Source organism: Talaromyces rugulosus, chromosome I, assembly GCF_013368755.1.
Source record: "Talaromyces rugulosus chromosome I, complete sequence".
Classification (NCBI taxonomy): domain Eukaryota; kingdom Fungi; phylum Ascomycota; class Eurotiomycetes; order Eurotiales; family Trichocomaceae; genus Talaromyces; species Talaromyces rugulosus.
In genome coordinates, this window is record NC_049561.1 from 4,951,052 (window position 1) to 4,971,740 (window position 20,689).

The 20,689-nt window shown below is 47.2% G+C and overlaps 10 protein-coding genes across 10 annotated transcripts; 5 read left to right on the plus strand and 5 right to left on the minus strand.

Moving 5' to 3' along the window:
• Window positions 1-352: 352 nt before the first annotated feature.
• Window positions 353-1,494, plus strand: TRUGW13939_01689 (uncharacterized protein; the record flags this gene model as incomplete). The annotated part of the gene is made up of 4 exons (XM_035484887.1): window positions 353-402; window positions 502-610; window positions 809-975; window positions 1,035-1,494. 4 exons carry the CDS (start codon window positions 353-355, stop codon window positions 1,492-1,494), a joined length of 786 nt encoding a protein of 261 aa, XP_035340780.1.
• Window positions 1,495-1,700: 206 nt separating this feature from the next.
• TRUGW13939_01690 (uncharacterized protein) lies at window positions 1,701-2,930 on the minus strand (the record flags this gene model as incomplete). Its single annotated transcript, XM_035484888.1, has 4 exons — window positions 1,701-1,858; window positions 1,926-2,041; window positions 2,187-2,704; window positions 2,778-2,930. The coding sequence occupies 4 exons, from the start codon at window positions 2,928-2,930 to the stop codon at window positions 1,701-1,703; spliced, it is 945 nt and encodes a 314-aa protein (XP_035340781.1).
• A 1,144-nt stretch (window positions 2,931-4,074) lies between these two features.
• Window positions 4,075-5,450, plus strand: TRUGW13939_01691 (uncharacterized protein; the record flags this gene model as incomplete). The annotated part of the gene is made up of 2 exons (XM_035484889.1): window positions 4,075-4,479; window positions 4,530-5,450. Coding segments are annotated over 2 exons (1,326 nt in total), but the record flags the coding sequence as incomplete, so codon positions are not given.
• A 292-nt stretch (window positions 5,451-5,742) lies between these two features.
• TRUGW13939_01692 (uncharacterized protein) lies at window positions 5,743-6,030 on the minus strand (the record flags this gene model as incomplete). Its single annotated transcript, XM_035484890.1, has 1 exon — window positions 5,743-6,030. One exon carries the CDS (start codon window positions 6,028-6,030, stop codon window positions 5,743-5,745), a length of 288 nt encoding a protein of 95 aa, XP_035340783.1.
• A 2,821-nt stretch (window positions 6,031-8,851) lies between these two features.
• Window positions 8,852-9,364, minus strand: TRUGW13939_01693 (uncharacterized protein; the record flags this gene model as incomplete). Its single annotated transcript, XM_035484891.1, has 1 exon — window positions 8,852-9,364. The coding sequence occupies one exon, from the start codon at window positions 9,362-9,364 to the stop codon at window positions 8,852-8,854; it is 513 nt and encodes a 170-aa protein (XP_035340784.1).
• A 792-nt stretch (window positions 9,365-10,156) lies between these two features.
• On the minus strand, window positions 10,157-11,904 carry TRUGW13939_01694 (uncharacterized protein; the record flags this gene model as incomplete). Its single annotated transcript, XM_035484892.1, has 2 exons — window positions 10,157-11,633; window positions 11,684-11,904. 2 exons carry the CDS (start codon window positions 11,902-11,904, stop codon window positions 10,157-10,159), a joined length of 1,698 nt encoding a protein of 565 aa, XP_035340785.1.
• Window positions 11,905-12,830: 926 nt separating this feature from the next.
• Window positions 12,831-14,264, plus strand: TRUGW13939_01695 (uncharacterized protein; the record flags this gene model as incomplete). The annotated part of the gene is made up of 1 exon (XM_035484893.1): window positions 12,831-14,264. The coding sequence occupies one exon, from the start codon at window positions 12,831-12,833 to the stop codon at window positions 14,262-14,264; it is 1,434 nt and encodes a 477-aa protein (XP_035340786.1).
• Window positions 14,265-15,157: 893 nt separating this feature from the next.
• Window positions 15,158-16,429, plus strand: TRUGW13939_01696 (uncharacterized protein; the record flags this gene model as incomplete). The annotated part of the gene is made up of 1 exon (XM_035484894.1): window positions 15,158-16,429. The coding sequence occupies one exon, from the start codon at window positions 15,158-15,160 to the stop codon at window positions 16,427-16,429; it is 1,272 nt and encodes a 423-aa protein (XP_035340787.1).
• A 260-nt stretch (window positions 16,430-16,689) lies between these two features.
• Window positions 16,690-17,265, plus strand: TRUGW13939_01697 (uncharacterized protein; the record flags this gene model as incomplete). Its single annotated transcript, XM_035484895.1, has 1 exon — window positions 16,690-17,265. One exon carries the CDS (start codon window positions 16,690-16,692, stop codon window positions 17,263-17,265), a length of 576 nt encoding a protein of 191 aa, XP_035340788.1.
• Window positions 17,266-19,433: 2,168 nt separating this feature from the next.
• On the minus strand, window positions 19,434-20,645 carry TRUGW13939_01698 (uncharacterized protein; the record flags this gene model as incomplete). Its single annotated transcript, XM_035484896.1, has 2 exons — window positions 19,434-20,163; window positions 20,233-20,645. 2 exons carry the CDS (start codon window positions 20,643-20,645, stop codon window positions 19,434-19,436), a joined length of 1,143 nt encoding a protein of 380 aa, XP_035340789.1.
• Between the last annotated feature and the right edge of the window lie 44 nt (window positions 20,646-20,689).

Here is a 20,689-nt window from a genome sequence, read left to right on the forward strand (position 1 = left end):
GAATTTTTGTTTTCACAAAAATGCTTCAGCACCAGCTCGATCTTTCCCATGAATGCCTTTCTTATCGGCTAGCCGTTGGTTTCGGACTACTTTGCTGTGTGTTCCAAATCGACTCTGGCTGATTGGGGGGGGCTTGGGGTCTTGGGGTTGAAGGAGATCTCTCTTTCTCCCTAAAATATAGTGTCATGGCTATTATCTTGAAGAAAAAGAAATTTTTCTCCCGGACTAAAGCGTTGGCAATTAGTTCCTGAGCGTATTGCTTAGGGTTTTGTTGGATGAGAAACAAGGTCATCAATTGCTTGCCCACCAATCGTACTTTTCAAATTGAATCGTCGAAGGGTGCGTGACTACGATGTCCGCCTTCTCACCGACTAAAGACATTTCGTCGAGTTATCGCCCCCAGTCTGAGAATGTGGCACTATGCTGCAGTTCTTTCTACTCGGCGACTGTTTCTATGTAACCCATGGACCGACTATACTGACCTTGCATCCGTGTTTATAGTGTCCCTACCCAGGACCAGGTCCTCGTGCCTGAGACCCTCCTTAAGAAGCGCAAGAGCCAAGAGGCTGCTCGTGCTACTCGCCGTGCCGACGCTGAGAAGACCAAGCAGGTTAGTCAACTATTTTTTTAAATTTTTTTTGGAGAAGGGGAAGCGGTTTGGTGATGCATAAACTACCCATACGCGACTAGACACATGTCAATGCTGTCGCTTTTATTAACCATCTTTCGGGTCTGATAATCGACGAGCTCATGTTTATTACTTAATGATTTCTTTTTTTGAGCTCGAGCTGATTGTCTGGAATTCAAGGCCAACAAGGAGAAGCGTGGTGTCATCTTCAAGCGCGCCGAGTCTTACGTCAAGGAGTACCGCGACGCTGAGCGCGAGAAGATCCGCCTTGCCCGTGAAAGCCGCAAGCAGGGTACCTTCTACGTCGATGACCAACCCAAGCTGGTCTTCGTTGTCCGTATCAAGGGGTGAGTGGGCAACAAACCTGAATATTGTCAAAGTGGAATCTAATTTTTTTCCCCTTCAGTATCAACAAGATCGCCCCCAAGCCCCGCAAGATCCTCCAATTGTTGCGTCTTCTCCAGATCAACAACGGTGTCTTCATTCGCTTGAACAAGGCCACCTCTGAGATGCTTACCATCATCGACCCTTACATTGCCTACGGTTACCCCAACCTCAAGACCGTCCGTGAGCTCGTCTACAAGCGCGGTTACGGAAAGATCAACGGTCAGCGCATTGCTCTCTCTGACAACCAGATTGTTGAGGACAACCTTGGCAAGTACGGCATTGTCTGCGTTGAGGATCTCATCCACGAGATCTACAGCGTCGGCCCCAACTTCAAGCAGGCCTCCAACTTCCTGTGGCCCTTCAAGCTCTCCAACCCCACTGGTGGATTCCACAGCCGCAAGTTCAACCACTTCATCGAGGGTGGTGACACTGGTAACCGTGAGGAGAACATCAACGGCCTCATCCGCCAGATGAACTAGACGATAAGAAAAAAGTGTTTATTTGGTCGTGTTATGGGTTGTGTGTTTCACGAGGACTGCATGTCATTAGCGTTACGATTTTCTATAGCTAGCGTTTTTTCAAGCCTAATAAGGACAATTCCAGTGTTCAAACAACCCACAACCGCGATCTAAATTAGACATGACTTAATATCACCAATTGAAAAATATTTGATGCACCTATGGCACTAGATATGGTAGACTTCCTGTACTCGGCGACTCTTGTCCACCACAAGCCGAAGCTGCCTCCCGTGCCAGTCCGCAGTCTTGGTATTTGCCGAACCAACTGCCGGGGCAAAAACACCCGTTCTCAGTGTTTCAGTGAACAGCTCGTACGAGGGGTAATCTAGATACCTTTTTATTAATTCATTGTCCTCTTGAATGGTTTTGTGTGTATGTGTGAAGATTCTTACAGCCGTCGACAAAATGATTGACTTGTTCTTCCGTCATGCCTTTTCCTTTCGTAGCAAGCAGTGTTCTTTCTTGCTCTTGGCGCCAGTCGTAGACGAAACGAGTGTTTTTGGCGTCGCTGTATATCCAGTCAGTTTAATCGATTGAGAAATATTTGACGGCGAGTTTAGGGGGTCACTTGCATGTGAATCAGCGCATCGAGTTGGCTGGGACTATGTTAGTAGGAATAGATATAGAGATATTGATAGAAATTGGCAACTTACTCGGTCAGTTTGTCATATCTCCTCAACGCATCGTTGATAGCCTGTACATCTTCAAGCTTGACATGTCCCAAGCGTCCATCATACCCTGTCCCTTTTTCTTGCCGCTGCTGCACTGCATCATTCCACTTGCGTTTCAGCTCATTGTCATCCAATGGCCGGAACCCAACACACCATCCCTCAAAGATCACGACTTTGATGGGTATCTCGTCATTTTGTTGGTTTTGGTTGACAACCTCCCATTGAGACTGTGGTACACGATCACCCTGCCCCGAAAACGCGGATTTGTCGTACTGCGGGATCGCAGTGGGTTTGCCCGCGCGTAGAGATGCAAAGACGTCTTCGCCGAGGGCCAGATCGTGAGTCGATGGCTGCCCTCGGTGTTGGAGTAGTGGATTGTCAGGATGAGCTTTTGCGAGCGCGACCTGATCTGCGTGGGTGAGGTATATATCGTCTAGAGAGAGAGTCACGGTGGGCAGGGAATAGGGCGGCGCGCGAAGCGCTTTTTGCAGCTCTGAGACCTGGCGGCTCTTAGTACTTTGCGCTTTTGCACTTTCGCAATGGAGAGAAAGGAAAAGAGAGGGGTGGTCGTACCAGGACAGTCTTGCCAGCACCTTGGACTCCATTCAAACCGAGGAAGAAAGGCGGCACGTCGGGCCGATCTGCATGTCGAGACTGGTGTTCCTTGAGCCGGTCCAGGAGGAACGGAATGCAGTGCTGCGACTTGTCGTCAATGACTTCGGGCATGATCCAGTAATTAATTGATGAAATTGGTTCAGTCCATTGAGTTGAGGGTTTTTTTCTGTCTGGTATTGTTGTTGTGCTTGGACATCGGACATATCGCCGGTCTGCCCCGCGGGTGATGTTTCTGCCAGTGTCAACTGGTGGACAGCCGGGGATGGTAGCGTTGACTCCGGGGTAGTTCTTCAAGTTGGTTGAGTGATATTTTGACTGTATAAATTGCCGTGTGTAATTATTTGGAGAATTTATGTCAAATCTGTAATTAGATTAGTTGACATTAGAAGCAATTGATCAATTGATGGCTCTGTCTGGTAATGTCATATCTATATATTTTAAGGCTGACCGAGATATGCTACATACATTGACATCACCAACATGTGAAGGATAAATTTCTATAGATCTTTCAATGTTCTTGCTAGCAATAAAACAGACCAAAAAATTATCAAATGTTCAATTCTTACATGAAAAATATTAAGTGTAGAGCTTACTAAATGTTAAGTTGACAGAACATAATTAGTAGTATTAGATACTCCCTATGTATATGCAAGACAGTATTTTTTTGAATTTTTCAGGGTGTGACCGATGTCTCTGTATGTATTTAAAGATTTTTTTTTTAAAAATTTTCTTCTCTACTATAGAAAATATCCATCGGTCTAGCGCTAAAATCTGTTCTTATTATAACTGATTGCCTCATTTTACTGCTCTGACTGCTCTCGAGTTAAGTAAACGTTGCCAAACTGGAAATTAATATTACTACCACTTACAAAAACCCCACAAAGGGAACCCTTTTGGTGTAGTGGTAATTCAGTTCTAGATACGTATTCATCTGCAAATCCACAATTACTCGGATACAAATACTAACCGATTGTGATGGACCCACTCGTCGTATTGTAATCATAAAAATCTAATTAGCTGTCTGGTTAAAATCATATATAGAGGGGAGGTCTTGGGATTTACACCAATTGATACAATCACACGACCCTTCTGCAATAATGGTGATAAGCCGCCGGAATGAGCAAGGCGACAAAAGCAATACGACGTTTGCTGGGAAAGAATCTGGTGATGACCCAGAAGATCCATACCGATTGAAAAAGTGGCAGAGTAATGTCACGATCGTGAGCTGTGTGAGTTCGACTAGGGGTCATAATAGACATTTACAATAACTAAAAAGGGAGTTGTTCAGTATATTGCGAATTTCAGCGATGGATTTCAAAACACGCTTGCCAATCCAACAAATGTGATTTTCAGTCAACTCCTCGGCCCACACAATTATCCTGCAGAAATGAAAACTCGAATCAGCAACTCGCTGATTATTGGGGCAATTTTGGGCATTGTTGTTCTGGGGTACGCCTCGGATATGTTCTCTCGGCGATCCGGACTGCTCTTCACCTCATCCTTGGTCGCCATTGGTACCTTGATGTCTACTGTTGCACTAAGCGTGCACCCCTCGCACAACATGCTATGGTATTTTGTAATCGCCCGGGGTATCGCGGGATTTGGCGTTGGAGGCGAGTATCCCCCGAGTGCGGCAGCGGGCATTGAGGAGTCCGACAGTGTAAGTGATTCTTAACTCTTCGGCAGATATTTATTGAATGATTTCCCAAGGTCCTGAGGAAATATCGAGGGCCACTTTTTGTGTCCTTCACCACTCTAATGGCGACGCTGGCCGGACCGATCCTGCAGATTATCTATTTGGTTTGCCTGGTCGCCAGTGACAACAACCTTACTGTCGCTTTCCATGCGATTTACTCGATTGCTATCATCTTACCGGTCATCATTATTATGCTCCGCATAGTGATGGTCGACTCATCGTTATTTCATCATTCTAACCTAGCGAACCAACGCCTATCGCTTAAAGTATACTTACTGCTTGCTCGTCGGTACTGGTGGCGTATAATCACGACATCTCTGGCATTCTTCCTGTACGATTTCATCAATTTCCCCAATAGTATCATGTCGAGCACGATTATTTCGTCTCTTGTGAAGCATGGGGATATCAGACAGACAGCAATCTGGCAGGTCATCCTGGCAGCCCTACCAGTGCCGGGCGTTGCCATTGGTGCGTGGCTCACCAACGCGATTGGACGTCGAAATACCGGTATTCTAGGGTTCGCAGGCTATATGGTCCTTGGATTTATCATTGGTGGTACATATGACCGTCTTTCGAAAAACATTGCGGCCTTTGTCGTCTTATATGGCCTTTTGCAAGCCTTTGGTCACATGGGCCCAGGAGCGACGATCGGGCTGATATCTTCCGAGGTATTCCCAACCGCTGTGAGAGGAATGGGCTATGGCATTGCAACTGCATTTGGTAGGACAGGTGCCGCTGTTGGTACTGAGTGCTTCGTTCCCTTGCAGGATGCTGCTGGAAGCAGTTCGACCTTTTATCTGGCTGGTGCAGTAGCTGTTCTTGGCATTATCGTGTACTGTATACTTCCTGAGAGCAGCAAACTGAATCTGGAGGAAGAAGACAGGTCTTTGGAAGCCTTTCTAGCACAAGAGGGATACCCGATGGAAAAAGAGTGACCTATAATACATATGCTTGCGATACTGAAATCCAGAAATGGTCATTCTTCTGGTCTTAGTAGTCAAAAGAATCGAAACCACGATTTGCTACTACCACATAGCAATCTGAATGGCAGGGCTGCGATGAATACAGGGCTGACTGATAGTTATCGCATCTTGGTTTTGTCATCTGGCTAGATAAATGGCAAGATTATTTACAACCGAACTATATTTCTGGGTTGACTCCCTCTTTTGTCTCTGTTTGCACAGGGTTCAACGTTTAAAGTCCAAATTTAAAGCACAAGAATCGGTCTCAGCCCGAGCTAACAGGTGGAATGATTGCAACCTCGGCACCACAACCTATCAGAACCCCATCATCGGCCTCAGCATTCACATACTCGCCATCAAGACTGACCCCGCAGCTGTACAACACCATGTCTTTGATGCCTGGATACTTTTCTTCCAGTGCAGGAAAAAGCTCCAAAAGTCTCATGGGTGCTGGAAGCATTTCTGTATCTTTGGATGTGAAGCTGCTTGCAGAAGCAAAGTAGTGAATCGTGAAATTCCCCGCTGTTTTTGCTGGGGTCGGTTGTTCGAGCATTTTTTTCCCTGTAGCCGAAAAAAGACTTATAGGATAAAAGATGGAGCAGTGTAAGAGCTGTGGTGGGAGAGAAACCAAAACCAAGCGGAAATTCGGTTGATTCTCGATCCAGGAGAATTTTGTCTGGTTGAAAATTCTGTCAATAATTAACTAAGGGGCGTATATCGTCAGTTACAACGGGAATAGTAAGCTTTACGGCTACAGCACCCGAGTAGAAAACGAGATGGAGAATAGAGTGGAGTAGACTGTGACAGGAAATACTACCATCTTAGGAAAGAGTACCATTTACGGAAAAGATAGGCGGGTGTCAGACTTTATTACCACTACACCAAAACCGGTTCCCCTAAGTGAGGATTTTGTATGTGGTAGTCATATCCTGTTGACAGCGGGGTATTCTGACAACAGAAATACAGCCTGTATATGATCAGAAGAAATTATCCCCACTAAGGGGTCCCTTTTTGGCAAAGCGGTAATTTAGGGTCGACATATTCTTACAGAAGAAATGTCTGGGCTAACTTCATTCAATATCTGGAAGTAAAACCTAGGATTAAGAATATAATTTTTTATATTATTAATAATATAAAATTATTTTAATCTGGGTAATACTTAATCCTAGGTCTTACTGTATTAGTCATATAATTGGGAATCATGAAGAAGCTGTGGTGATAACCTAGAACGAGTCTTACCTCTCACCCTAAAGAAACGTGCTGTAAGAAATGAGGATATCTGTACATGTTACGAACTTTTCTTTCATGAAGCTAAGGGTCCCACTAATTAGAAAATGGCGTTTAGTCTGGATTCGGGACGGTGTTTTCTCGGTGGAAGTTCGACACCGTGCATCTCAACTGCACCTTTTCTGTGACCATCTTCTCGAGAATCCCAGGTTATATGTAGATGAGATGGTACTTCTCCTATGGGATGAGTTCCATGGTTGGGTGACAATCTCGAGTCTCAAGCGGGGTCTTGCTTCGGGCTCGACAGAGAGCGAAGGGACAAAACGCCGATCTGCGAGATTTCTACCTGCATAACCTATCAGACTTTAGATCATATCATCTGGTTTATGTGGCGAGTCTGACGCACATTGCAGGTATCCAAATTCCCCGTGAGCAGCAATGCCATATGCACGATGTCATTATCCCCTCCTCAAGTATTCTAAATATTCGACTGATGCGGTTGCATTCGAAGATTTCTGACTGGGATCGCTAGTAATGCGGACTTCATTGGTATGCCCGTTCATGCTTCTTCGAGGATATAGGACCTGCCTTGTCATAAACGTATCTGGTACTGGAATTACCCCGGTGTTAGATATTAACGTCCGTTTCTTGTTCCACAATGGAACAAGCATTGCAAGCCTATCCGCTCTTCGGACAATCCGAGGACATAGTTTAGCGATTCCACCAACAAGCTTGGAATCACCTCCCAGCAGTAGTGATGCCAGGCTTGCGGAAACTCCACTGGTATCTGCAGCAACAGCCGAGTTTCCGTCATCTGATTCTTCGTCTCATGAATTGAGTCATGCCGTCATTGGCACTATGTTCATCTTATGAATTCTTGCGTGATGATTCTTCTGGTCTTCAATCCCCGGCTGGTACACAAGAGTACGCTGGTCTCCGGTTCAGAAGCTTCTTCTCACGCCGTGGCTTCAAAGGCTGCCTGAAATACACCCCAGTGTGAACTTGGAATTCAAACTAGCGAGAGAGGTAGTAGTGGACAATTTCTATCTTAATCATCGGAGCGCCCCCCCATGAAAAGTGCCTCGTGAGCAAAAGGGATTCAATTTTTCAAAGGGACGTGTAGCCAGTTCTACCAGTCCAGGAGGTGGTCGGTACTGAGATATCCCATCCAATACAAAATCGGCAATCTCAGATCCACTTCGAGGGTCTTTATTTCTCCCATCAGCATCGAAACTTAGGGAAAATTTCTCTGATATTTCAATGCATGCTTTGAAAATCCCAAAAAATTTAATGTCGGCAATTGGTAAATCGCCCTGGAACTCGGATAGTGTCACTGCAAGAACTTTGTATTCTCAAAAAGCCAGTCGACGGCATATGCCGTTGATTCCTTGTAGGAAATATAAAATGAGCTGATTGGCCCTCCAGCAGGAGAGAGGGCTGTCATTTTAGGCTGCAAAGCAGTGTATGCAGTGGAGTGTAGTGGGCACTTTGTTCTGGATGATGACACCCAATTGTGGCGATCCTGTCTTACTAGTACTGATACTACAGTAAAACCTAAGGATTAAGTATTATCCAGATTAAAAATAACTTTATGTTAAAGGAAAAAATATTATACTAAAATTCATTTTTTTATTTTCATGTCAATATGTTTAATCTAAAAATATTAAAATATGTTGGATTGGGCAAGGTTTAGATAAAGTAAAGAGGGTAAGAATATGGGTTATATTATATTGATTCAGAATAAACTTCTTGAGCCCTCCTACCCCTTGGGATTGGGCCTCAAGCTTATAAGCATCATCTAGAACCCTACTTCCTAATTGGGTTGTAACTCGCGAGTTTGAGGGGTGATTGGCTCATTTGTGATCTATCAACTCAACCCTTGGGGAATCTGCGGGCATCTCGGAAAGCTGGAACAGGCTTTCCTGAGCCTACCACTTTACACTGTACTTACAGAGTAGCACTATATAGACCGTGCACTGTATTTTTCAGTAAAAAAGTGGGTGGGATATTTCAACTGTATTTCAACTTACAATTCACAGGTTAAAATACATATCATTGTAAAAGCGCTTGAAAGCAATGTATTTTGGCGAGGGCGATTGGTTCTACTTGGACGTAGATATGTGGTATGAGGCATACAAGTATTTTCTTCATTTCAAATTGCCCTCGGCATCACGGTCAGCATTCGCCCTCCATTCCTTGCCACCATCAACAAACTCCTCGCGCTTCCAAATCTCCGCCTTCTCCTTGCAAGCCTCCAAGATCTCCTCACCGGCCCTCCATGATGCAGCGCGGTGTGCTGAACTCACCGCAATCGCAATTGATGCTTCTCCCATTGGCACTACCCCCAGACGGTGCGCAATGCTCACGCCCGTCAGATGGTGGGTGTTGACGGCGGCCTCGGCAATGGCTGTGAGGGTCTTGAACACGAGTGGTGGGTATGAGGTATAGCTCAATTGCGAGACAGGCCGGCCTTCAAAGGTATCCCGTGTAGTACCGAAAAAGAGAACGTTCGCACCTGCGGTGGGCGAGGCAGTTTGGGCGAGGTAGGTGTTCGGGTCGAGCGGCGAATACGTGAGTCTGAGGTGGATGTTTTTTGCGGCGTCATGTTGCGTGCGCGGGTAAGTGGTTGTGTCCAGGTGCGCTGGGACAGAGGCTTCCATCACGTATGCATGAGTGTTGAGATTTTCGAGAATTGGAACTTTTCTTATTGGGTGCACGAACAGCGATAAGGAACTCTCTGCATCGCTACGTATGGATGTATAAAGTCGATTTAGTGTGCCACCAGATCTACTTGCCATCCATTCCAGATTTGGTAGGTCTAGCAAGCCAATCGCCTTCCTTACAAGAGGCCTTATCAGTCTTAAAAAGCTACGTTAGTTTAGCGCTAGTAGGTAACAAAACCTTGCGCTAACCAATACAATCTCTCCAATAGGAGCTGCAGTCTGCGATGATGAATCCCTTACAGTACTGGTATACATATACGTATCCCAACATGACCAGTCAGGAAAATTATGTAATGGAGGGGTACGGATAACCGGCATTTTCATAATTATTCCACGACTGACTACACGTAGCAGCCACGAAGCGCCCCATTTTGAGCATTAAATCTTCCAGCCCAAGTTCCGTGGCCAAACCCTACATGTCACATGGTACAAGAGCCTGATTGGGTTCATTCTCTGTACACTCGTCTCTTTACACGCCCAATTTTTATTCGTTTTCGAATATGAGCGCCGATTGCTCTAGGAGGCTAATGGGCTCACCAGTCGTGCTTGTTCGAGTGCATCTGTAGTAATCATAGCCGCCCCCAGATGTCTAAGAATGATTTTCCGTAGCAAAAAGGATAAGAATTCAATCAATTCATAACTAAACCAAAATATCTGCACTGAGCGTTTTAATCTCCTCTTGTGGACCGGAAGGAGAAAGCTGTCGCGTACAGTTTGCAAATAATGAAATCACTCATCGACATCACGGGGGTAGGCCTTCCAGTACTCATCCAATTCCTGATCCGTCAGGCCGCCTGGCACGGCATCGTAGCGGGTGAGAGGAGCCAATGGAATACCACTCTTCTCAAAGGCTGCAATGCGCTTTTTGGTGAGCTCCCGAGTCTTGTTGACGCTGTATACCCTGATTCGGTGGGCCGAGGACGTAACGTGAAGACCCCAGTTCCACGCCGCGCGGACGTTGAGCGGTTGTGTGTTCAGTGAGTTGTCCCAGCACCGGCAAACAATCTCAATCCACCCTTCCACATCGCACGGGAGATCAATTTCCCACGTCCGCCAGGTCCATTTACCCTTTTTAGACAGTTGTTCTTCCGGTACTGCGTACCAGTTGAAGCCCCCGTCCGCAGATAGCTCGACACGCTCAGGCCACCGGCCACCGCCAGAGTACGCCCAGCCCTTGCAATGGATCTTGCCATTATGGAAAATTGTTTGTTTACTCCATGGGGACATGATTGCTGAGCTGACCGGCATCTCCTGGATTTGAATGCCGTCAATTGGGCGCAGGTTGTACTTGCCCACCTGTTGGTTGAAGTACAGATATTCCCTGGCCTGGACAGGGGCAACTGACGGATTCTCAATAGCCTTGATGCGGTACAGCCACTTGACGCTCCGGGCCCCAATATAACCCATCACAACGACTCGCAAGGGATAGCCGTGGATCTTGGGGAGCGGCTCGCCATTCATCTCCCAGGCCAAAATGACCTCGTTGGCCTTAACCTTGGACCAGGGAACACTAACAACATAGTTTCCCACGTCCAGATCCTTGACATAGGTTTCAACGCCATACAGTTCAAGGTGTTTGGCGCCGTTAATCAGACCCCCACAGTCTTTGATAACCTTCTTCAAGCTGATGCCCACATATCGGGCCGTGCCAATAGCACCCTCGGCCCATGGAGCCTGAGGCACCTCATCGCCCTGGCCAGCATAAAGCGAGATCTGCTCAATACGACGGGTTCCCGAGCACTGCATGGTAATGGTCTTCTCCATGCGAGGAAACTTGGACTCATCCATAAGGTCATCCAGGGTGTACTTCTTCGGGTTCTTCACCAGTCCGTCCAACTTCAGTTCGAACTTGTCCTTATCGATAAGTGGAATGCCGCCGTGGTTACGCACAAAGTGGAGCGAGTTTGGCGTGATCACCTTCGAAGTCGTCAGTCGCTTAGGAGGCTCTCCATTATAAGGAAACTGGAGAAGGTGCAGCATTTCCGGGTGCTTCTCCTTCAACACCGTTTTCCAGGAGTCATCCGCCACGGTGGTCAGCTCTCCACCGATGGCAGTATGCCAGGCTTTGAAATCATCCCCAGGAAGGACGGGGTTGGTGCCTGGGATAGGCCCCCATTGGTAATCAGGGCAGGGCGGGAAGGTCTGAGAAGTCAAGATCTTGTGGGCTTTAGCCTTCTTCTCTGGGTAATTTTCCCACTCGACATATCTTGGGAATCTGTCAGCCTTGGTCCTTCTTAAAATCATCTACAAACATACCCCACCCAGCCTTCCCGTTCACGAGCAAACAATTTTTTGCGATTGCCGACTGCCCGAATTGCCTCTTTATCCTGGACGATCTTGTCGGGCTGGGGAGGATACAAGGGGACGGTTTCCTTCCCAGTCTGGTTGAGGATGGGCAGTTTGTGGCCTGCCATGCCCTGTTCAATCATCCACTCATCGGGACGATTCTTAATGGCCGGCTTCTCTCTGACCTCCATTGTAGATCAAGACAGGGTAGGATAGAACGTAAATTGTGAAAGGGAGTTGTACTCGGTGGATTCACCAATATGGAGGAAGGGACAAAGGGGGAGGGAAAGTAGGTGGTTTCGTTTGTGTTTTTATTATCTATCAGGAATGAAGGGGTGAAATGGTCTCTATCGGCCAAAATGTGACCGGTCATACAATACATCGCATCATACGTCGTCATCACATCATACGGTGAGTATTTTTCCCAAAAGCGCCATCGAGGACATATTTCAAATAGTCGCCTGCTATTGGACAATTAGTATTACCAAATACAGTATAGATAAAGATCAAAGGACCTGTGGGGCAAACTCTACATATAGTACTACGTACTTGTAACCCCGCTCTTAGAGTGGGCTAGTAAAGCTTTCCGTAACTTTATTTTTGCAACGTCACAAAGACGCAAAGCCTAGTTGGTATACATCTTCCTACCTCTTACCTTGACGAGGTAAATAATAATATCCAAGGCGTGGTTTGGGGAACCTGCCGCGTTACGCGATTGAGACCTTCTCTCAGTCGTTCTCTTTTCGAAGTCTTTAGCTGCGGTGCTTTCACTCTGCATCCTGGTCGGAAAGGATAGATGGTGACCGCTATATGCAGTGGGGGATTAGTTTAAAGTAACACTAGTAATTAGTGCTACTGCAAATGCGATGTATGTACGCTCAGGCTTCAAATGTTGTTGATTGGAAAACAATTACCGCAGCGATACGACTCTGGTGAAAATTTCACATCACCCCCCCAAACATTGATCTTATTCCCGATAGGTTCCATGTTATCTATTGTAGTAGACCCCGCAGGTCCCCCAAATATTAAATACTTCAAGTGAACCTATTTAGCCCAAACATCCCAGAATTTATTCACTTATCTAGCAGAAGAGTCTCTACAGACGAATCGACATATAATGACTATCCTCGCGGCGTTCCTGGCAGTTGCTCTGCCTCTAGCAGATCTTGCCAATGCGGAGCGAGTCCTGGGCGCATATCTTTTCCAGCGCCATGGAGATCGCACCGCCAAGGAGCTGCCACCGACTAAGTTGACGTATCTGGGTTATAACGAAGAGTACGTGGCTGGCACTGTTTTCCGTGACCGGTACATTCTCCCCGGCTCCTCGAATCAAATTGAGGGCATCAGTACCGACCTGGTCAATCTCGCCCAGATCACAGCTTCTGCACCACAGGACACGGTCATCCAACTATCAGGACAAGCCTTTCTGCAGGGCCTGTACCCTGCAGCGGGTTCAAGTGCTAATGAGACACTCCGGAATGGATCTACAATCGACGCTCCGCTGAGCGGCTACCAACTCATTCCTATTGGGGACGTCCAAAGCGGCGCTGGCAGTGAGGACAATCCATGGCTACAAAGCACGACCCTCTGCAACGCCGCCGATGTGAGTAGTAACAACTTCTTCTACTCGTCCTTGTATAGCGACTTGCTATCATCCACAAACGACCTGTACCAGTCTCTCGAGCCTGTCCTCAACCAGACATACACGCCTAGCCAGATAAACTTTAAGAATGCGTTCGGCATCTGGGACATGCTGCATGTCGCCTTAATCCACAACTCGACTAGCAGTTTGCCTAACTCGGATCTAATCAATGACCAAACCATGCAACAGCTTTTGGTTCTGGCTAACACGCACGAATTCAACCTCGCCTACAACAACACTGATACGATTCGGGCTGTGGCTGGCATGACCCTCGCAGGCCAGGTTCTGGCAAGCCTCAACCAAACAATCGCATCTGGCGGCAAATCCAAGCTGAATATCCAATTTGGCTCCTACGCAACTTTCCTATCCTATTTTGGTCTCGCTAGACTCACTTCAGATGATGTGAATTTTACTGGAATTCCTGATTACTGTTCTTCAATGGCATGGGAGCTAATCACAAACACTACCGGCACTGACATGCCTTCCGAATCAGACATCAGTGTGCGTTTCGTGTTCAATAATGGAACGATCAATAACTCGACACAGCTGCAGGCCTATCCACTATTTGGCCAGTCTACGATAGAGCTCCCCTGGACGCAGTTCGTTGAGAGCACAAACCGCTTTGCTCTTACGTCTCAACAGCAATGGTGCCAAGTGTGTGGAAACAGCACAGGCATCTGCGCCTCCTCAACTACTACCGACCCGTCCTCGGGTTCATCGTCGTCTTTCAACGAGGGAATGAGTCTTCCGGTCGCAGGTGTAATTGGTGCCATGGTGACTTTGGGTGTCCTTGGGCTTCTGACCGCCTTGATTATGCTTGTCTTCGGCCTGCGACTTGTGCGTACGAGTGCTGGTGCGTTTAGTTCGAGGACGGAACTGAACTCGTTGTCAAAGACAGGATCTGCGTGAGATAATGTGATGGGAAGTTGAGTGCATCTTAAATAAGGTTCCAGTTCGATCTTTTTAACATCGCCTTCTCTGTGGAGCAATTCTTCCAAGCAAGAATATGATTATTCTCTGGCAAGGTATTAATCAGTTATGAACAGGCATATGTTATCTAAAATCAGAATATAGCCCATCGCAAGTTTTACCAAATCCTATGCTATTGCGGCTTCATAGGTTCTGCTTCCTGTGTTGGAGCTTCTATTTTGGAGCGTATTTGCTCCTACCACTGTTGCGGCACCAGCTTCTTCTAGTAATGCTGTTATCAGATCAATGAAGCCAAGAGCAGACACAACAGTAACGTTAAACGGAACATTTCAACATAAAGCTATGTTCATGTACGGATATTCAATTATTCAAGATGTATATGCTTCCATGAGTTATCAGATTGATTTGGCGGAAAGGAAACTTATAGGGAGGAAATCAGAGGGCCAACGGTCAAAATTGTGCTTACATTCAACATATAAAACTCGATTACGTAGTGCATGCAAGGGATATAAATCATGTGGGGCTAAAAGTAACAATTTCCTAGCTTTTTATTAGCTAGTTTTGTACTACAGTATTGTTGGTACGCTAGTGGTATGCATTTTGTAACGACAAAAAACCTTGACATTATTACGAAATACTGTATCTCGATCCTAAAATTCAAAAATACACACCACTCCTACCTACAATACTTTATGGGCTAGTTCTGAAGAGGAACAACTAAGCTAGCCAGTGAGGGGCTCCATCCAAAGGTCGTAGCGATATGATGACTCAGCCGCCCAACATATCAAGGGTCTCGAACAGGACGCGCTGCCCCTCGTTGCTCTTGCTCGATTTCATCTTTGTAAACTTCTTTGTGAACAGAACATCTGCTGATGGCCAGTATTATTTGCAAGCGGATCTGGATCCCACGCCGATCCTGGGGTCGGGCCCTGACTACACCTGCGTCGACTCGACTGCAGAGCAACCAAGCCACCAGCTCGTCCATTGACCTCTCTCCTCCAGTCCAGGAGCCAACAACACCTAGACGCGCCAAAATCCAGTCCGCAAAGCCCTTCTCGGCTTTCCTTACCGACACCTTCAACCGCCAACATGATTACCTCCGGATCAGCGTGACAGAGCGGTGCAACCTCCGGTGTCTCTATTGCATGCCAGAGGAAGGTGTGGAGCTGTCGCCGCCCGCACGCCTACTCACCTCCCCAGAAATTGTGTATCTTTCATCTCTATTCGTATCCCAGGGTGTGACGAAGATCCGCTTGACGGGCGGCGAACCTACAGTTCGCAAGGACATTGTATCGTTGATGCGGGATATTGGCAAACTACAACGGCACGGACTACGGGAGCTGTGTCTGACCACTAATGGCATCTCGTTACATCGAAAACTCGACCCTATGGTTGAGGCTGGGCTAACAGGGGTCAACCTTAGCCTCGACACGCTAGATCCGTTCCAGTTCCAGATTATGACGCGGCGTAAAGGTTTTGAGGCTGTTATGAAGAGCATTGATCGGATTTTGGAACTGAACGAAGCCGGTGCAGGGATTAAGCTGAAGATCAACTGTGTTGTGATGCGCGGGATGAATGATCATGAGATCCTCCCGTTTGTGGAATTGGGTCGTGATAAACCAATTGAAGTGCGGTTTATTGAGTATATGCCTTTTGGCGGGAACAAGTGGAATCAGAAGAAGATGTTTTCATATCAAGAGATGCTAGCCATGATCCAGGAGAAGTATCCCACACTCGAGAAAGTCACTGGTCACAAGAACGATACTAGCAAGACATACCAGATCCCGGGATTCAAAGGTCGTGTGGGGTTTATTACTAGTATGACGCACAACTTCTGTGGTTCCTGTAACCGGCTGCGTATCACTGGTGATGGCAATCTAAAAGTGTGTCTCTTTGGGAACGCCGAAGTGTCGTTGCGGGATATCATCCGCAAGGAGAACGACGGGCAGCCTATCGATGAGGACGCAATGAACAGCCTGCGGCTGATGGAGACGGTGCACGATGCAGCTAGTATCCAGAATGACCGGGAACGGGAACTCCTCGATCTTATCGGTATGGCCGTGAAGCACAAGAAGGCCAAACATGCCGGCATGGGCCAGTTGGAGAACATGAAGAACCGGCCTATGATCCTGATCGGTGGGTAAGCACATCCTCTCTGGAAATGACTTATGATATGTATGCTCTGGGTGCCTGTCTTTGTTGTTGGGTATGATTTGATATGTACCTATGAAAGTAATGTTGACTCTGGATACTTGGACCCGCTGATAGTGAACTAGATAATCTACCACCTTCCTACCTGAGGTCAGGACTGCCACTTTGTACAAGCAGAAAAGGTTCCGGTTCATGGTCTGGAGCACCCCTATCTTTCCTCTCACAATCTCCTATCCACGCTCGTCTGTACCATATGGGGCGCGCTCCAAAAGATCCACAGGCCCTGGATGAGGTACAACCATCCCTCCCTACAGCCTCTGACCCAGACCTTCCCCATCTCACACCATCCAAGACTGTGCACATGACACAGATCACTGCGAAACCCGAGACCAAACGGCAGGCAACCGCTGCCTGCCATGTCATGTTCTCAAACCAACGGCCCTGGGAACTCCTCCGGAACGGAGAGTACACACACAAAGGGGACGTGTTCAGCGTCGCGCGTATTGCCGGGATCATGGCGGCCAAACAGACGCCGAATATCGTCCCGCTCTGTCATCCGGGCATTGGAATCACAGGCGTCGAGGTTAGCGTGGAGCTCGCTGGACCGGATGCGCAGTACCCGGCCAGTCACGGCTCCATGCAGATTGTAGCGACGGTCAGCTGTCTTGGGCGCACCGGCGTAGAGATGGAGGCGATGACGGCAGTGACGGGGGCGTCATTGACGGTATATGATATGCTCAAGGCTGTGGATAAGGGGATGGTGATTGGGGCTGTGCGGCTACTAGAGAAGAAAGGGGGGAAGAGCGGACATTGGGTAAGGCATGAATGAATAGCCTTTGGTTGGTTAGCTACATGTGCTTTTCCTTTGATTAAAAGGAACTACTACGCTATAATGATAATATAGATGGGAATGTAGCTAAAAATACAAACCATAAACCGCTATTGTCTCCAATGACCGCAAACTCATGACAATGGTAAATATATCATTGATAGTGATGTGGACACCACAGCTAACATTTGAAAGAGATCAGACCTATCAAATTTGAATAAAATTAGTAATTTATTTCCAGATGTCGGCCACACCGAATATTGAAGCGTTCACCAAGTTGATCCTTGTATAGTACCCTTCCTCCAATTGTGTACAATTTTTTTTCATATTCAGTTCAAATGTTATGTCGGTTTCTATCGAACTGAGACATCAAATATAGATTATCTGCTCTATCAGAAACGATGTAAGACTAGAAGGCATTGTGGATATTGAGCAGCCTTGGGAGGATTATGAGCAGACTGATGTGAAATTTTGGGGGGTATACAGAGCTTACTTACCCCCCACCGACTGATAAAGAGCTGCATGGTAACTGAACCCGCACGGCGTATGCACATACCAGGTTGATGACTAGGCATAGAATTAAGCGCCTGGCTGATTGCAGCCACTCGATTGCTTGCTGGTGCTTTAGTTTACAAATGGAGAAAATCATCCACTGAGCTGGTTGGTTCAGTGGCGGACGGGCAGGAATAATGTTTGATCTAGACCAAGTCGAACAATTTCTTAACTGCCTTTCCCACAAGATAATATATATCTTCACGGCGATATAGAATACTTCAAAGACCCACGTGGAAATTTGAAGTCTCATCTACCCAGATCAAATTGCATCAGGCACAGGCCCCAACATGACGTGCAGTTGGTACATATGTATTAGGGAATGCCCGTGAGGGGCTCCTCGTACCTTGATTCTCTCCCGAAAATCATGAATGCAATCTGTGGAGTACGAGTGACTCTGCGACCTCAATGGGTTTCGGGCCTACAGTCCCACCCAGGTTCGTTTTCTATGCTGGGAATGCGTTAGGGTTCTTCTATCTCGGGTCTCTGAGGCGGGATCAGCTAAACTAGTACCGTGAACTTATTATACACATTAGGTTTTGAATAAGGGTAAACGATCAATTGGGAATAATAAGTAAACGCCCAAGCCACTTCCTGACCCAGAATCTTCACTAGCTCAGGAGTCTGATTTTGAAATACCACCGAGACTGCCATTAAGAGACTCCTCATAAACCCGACAGTTCAAAGTGACTGTTGCTGTATTCTCAACTCCAGAAATTCTCTACAATACTAGCAACGGACCATCGAAGTTCATGCCCACACCAACCCCCTGAGATCAGTTAGAATGTTACCAAATTACCCCAATCAGGACTGGTACCCAGGCTAGGCTAATCAACGGCGAGATTCAGTAGACCTTGTCCTACAACATATGGTAGGCAAATATTTGCCTGTCTGCTGGACAAAGAGACCGCACAGCCTCTTTGAAGAATCTACTCCGCCCACGGATACGACATCGCCAATCAGATCGCCTCAGTTGAAGCTACAAAGATACGGAGTACCATAGGCCTGGTAGTACCGTGAGCATGTTGGGAGATCCTGCTTCCAGCACAGGTAGGTGAAATATGGTACCACAGTCGGGTGATACCTAAGCCACCCCAAATTAAGATTAAAAATTTAATGGATTGCAACTACTGAGATCCGAACTCCATGCGTAAATCGTCACGAGACAGTATGATTATCGCGCCTCGAACCTGGAAAGGTGTGAAAGTCCCGGTGATCTAATTATGACACAGTGTCTCCCGGGACAGGCAGTAACTGTTTGAAATTCGTTCCGTGTGGTCATACTTTCCCAAGTTTTTAGGTGAATCAAATTTAGCCTTTTCATATCATCATGTCTGCGATAGCTGAAACGCTGTGCACATAGATTTGGAGGCCTTTGCCCTGGAGGACAGGTGCAAATCAACTCCAATAGGTGGGGCTTGTGTTTGCTATCACTCCAAGTAGACAGCATGTGGGGAGATCTTCGCGGAACAAAACGTCCAACAACCATGTACACGAGTGCGTCTCTATTCCTCGGTTCCCATCTGTCCAGAACTTGCTAGCCATAGCTGTGACATCGCCACCAAAAACTGAGACAGACCTGCTACCTAGAAACTGGTTGGCCTTGAACCCAAGGTTCAGCGAGCTGTTTGGCGTGCTGCCTGTTCACGTAATTCATCGACTCTGTCTGAGATGGTGCAAACGACGTCTACGTGTCTGTTTGTTTCGGCCAACTTGAGTGGAGTCTCCCCATCCACAGTCATGGCCGTGAGGTCTGCCCCAGCTGCGATCAGTTCCTTGGCAATCTCATTGTATCCACCATAAGCTGCCATATGCAGCGCTGTCCAGCGCCATTTGTCCGAAGCATTGACGTTTGCGCGGCGATGAATTAGCGTTTTGACACGTTCCAAGTCTCCTTCATCCGCAGCCACAATTAGGCGTTCGTCTGAGACAAGACGTAAGGCACGAAGGCCGAGCGAGACGATAGGTGAAGTCTTCTTGCTGTCGACATGGTGGCCTTTCTTACGCAGTTTGTCCATGTCTATAGCCCTGATCTCCAAGTCTCTTTCAACATTCTCCATCTCCATCGGCGGAAGATCGGCCCCAGACCCCTCGGGTATGTCAAGGTCATAATCACCAGTTTCCTTCGCGCGACGGACAACCGCGCAGATAAAGTCCCAGTGGTCATCGACTACAGCGGGTGACACACGCACGCCTTTTTGAAGCTCCTTCTTGAAATCCTCCCATTGCTGCTGCTTCGATGGCATGTCCGTCGGCACCAGGTTCATCACAGAATCCTCGTGGAGGCCATCCCGGACTTCCCGTAGATATTTCAGTATTAGCTTCTCTAGAGCTGTATTGGAGGTCCTATAGCAGGGGCTTGTCAGACTCCTCTAGGCAGTGTCATTTGCGGATTTTCATTGCTTTTTAACTTACATAGACATCTTCTTTTCGAGGTAGCGCAATGAAGTTGTTGTGCTAACGATCTGAGTATGGGCCTCGCCAGTATTATTCCACACTTCTTTGAGGAACTCCCACCTCTCGCGCGAGCGGAGCGTCAATCTGTCGTATTTCTGCAGTTCCGCCTCGACGCACTTCAGAGCATCGTGTACACTGTTCAGCTTCTCTTTTAGAGAGTCGGCGCCGGTGTGGCTCAAGCCTGATTCGTCCTGCGTGAGGTCCTCCCGGATATCTCGAAGCGTCATATAAAGACTGGACATGTCATCGGACATGCGCTGGAAATCATCCGCTGACGTTTTGCATGACTGGTAGACGTTCAGCGCAAGTTCAGCCACCAGGCCACAGTCAGCAACAGTGGGGTCCAGCTGGAATCCAGATCTGGCAGACATAGTAGCTGCGTAGATGTATTGAGCATCTCAAAGTATCTCTCAGA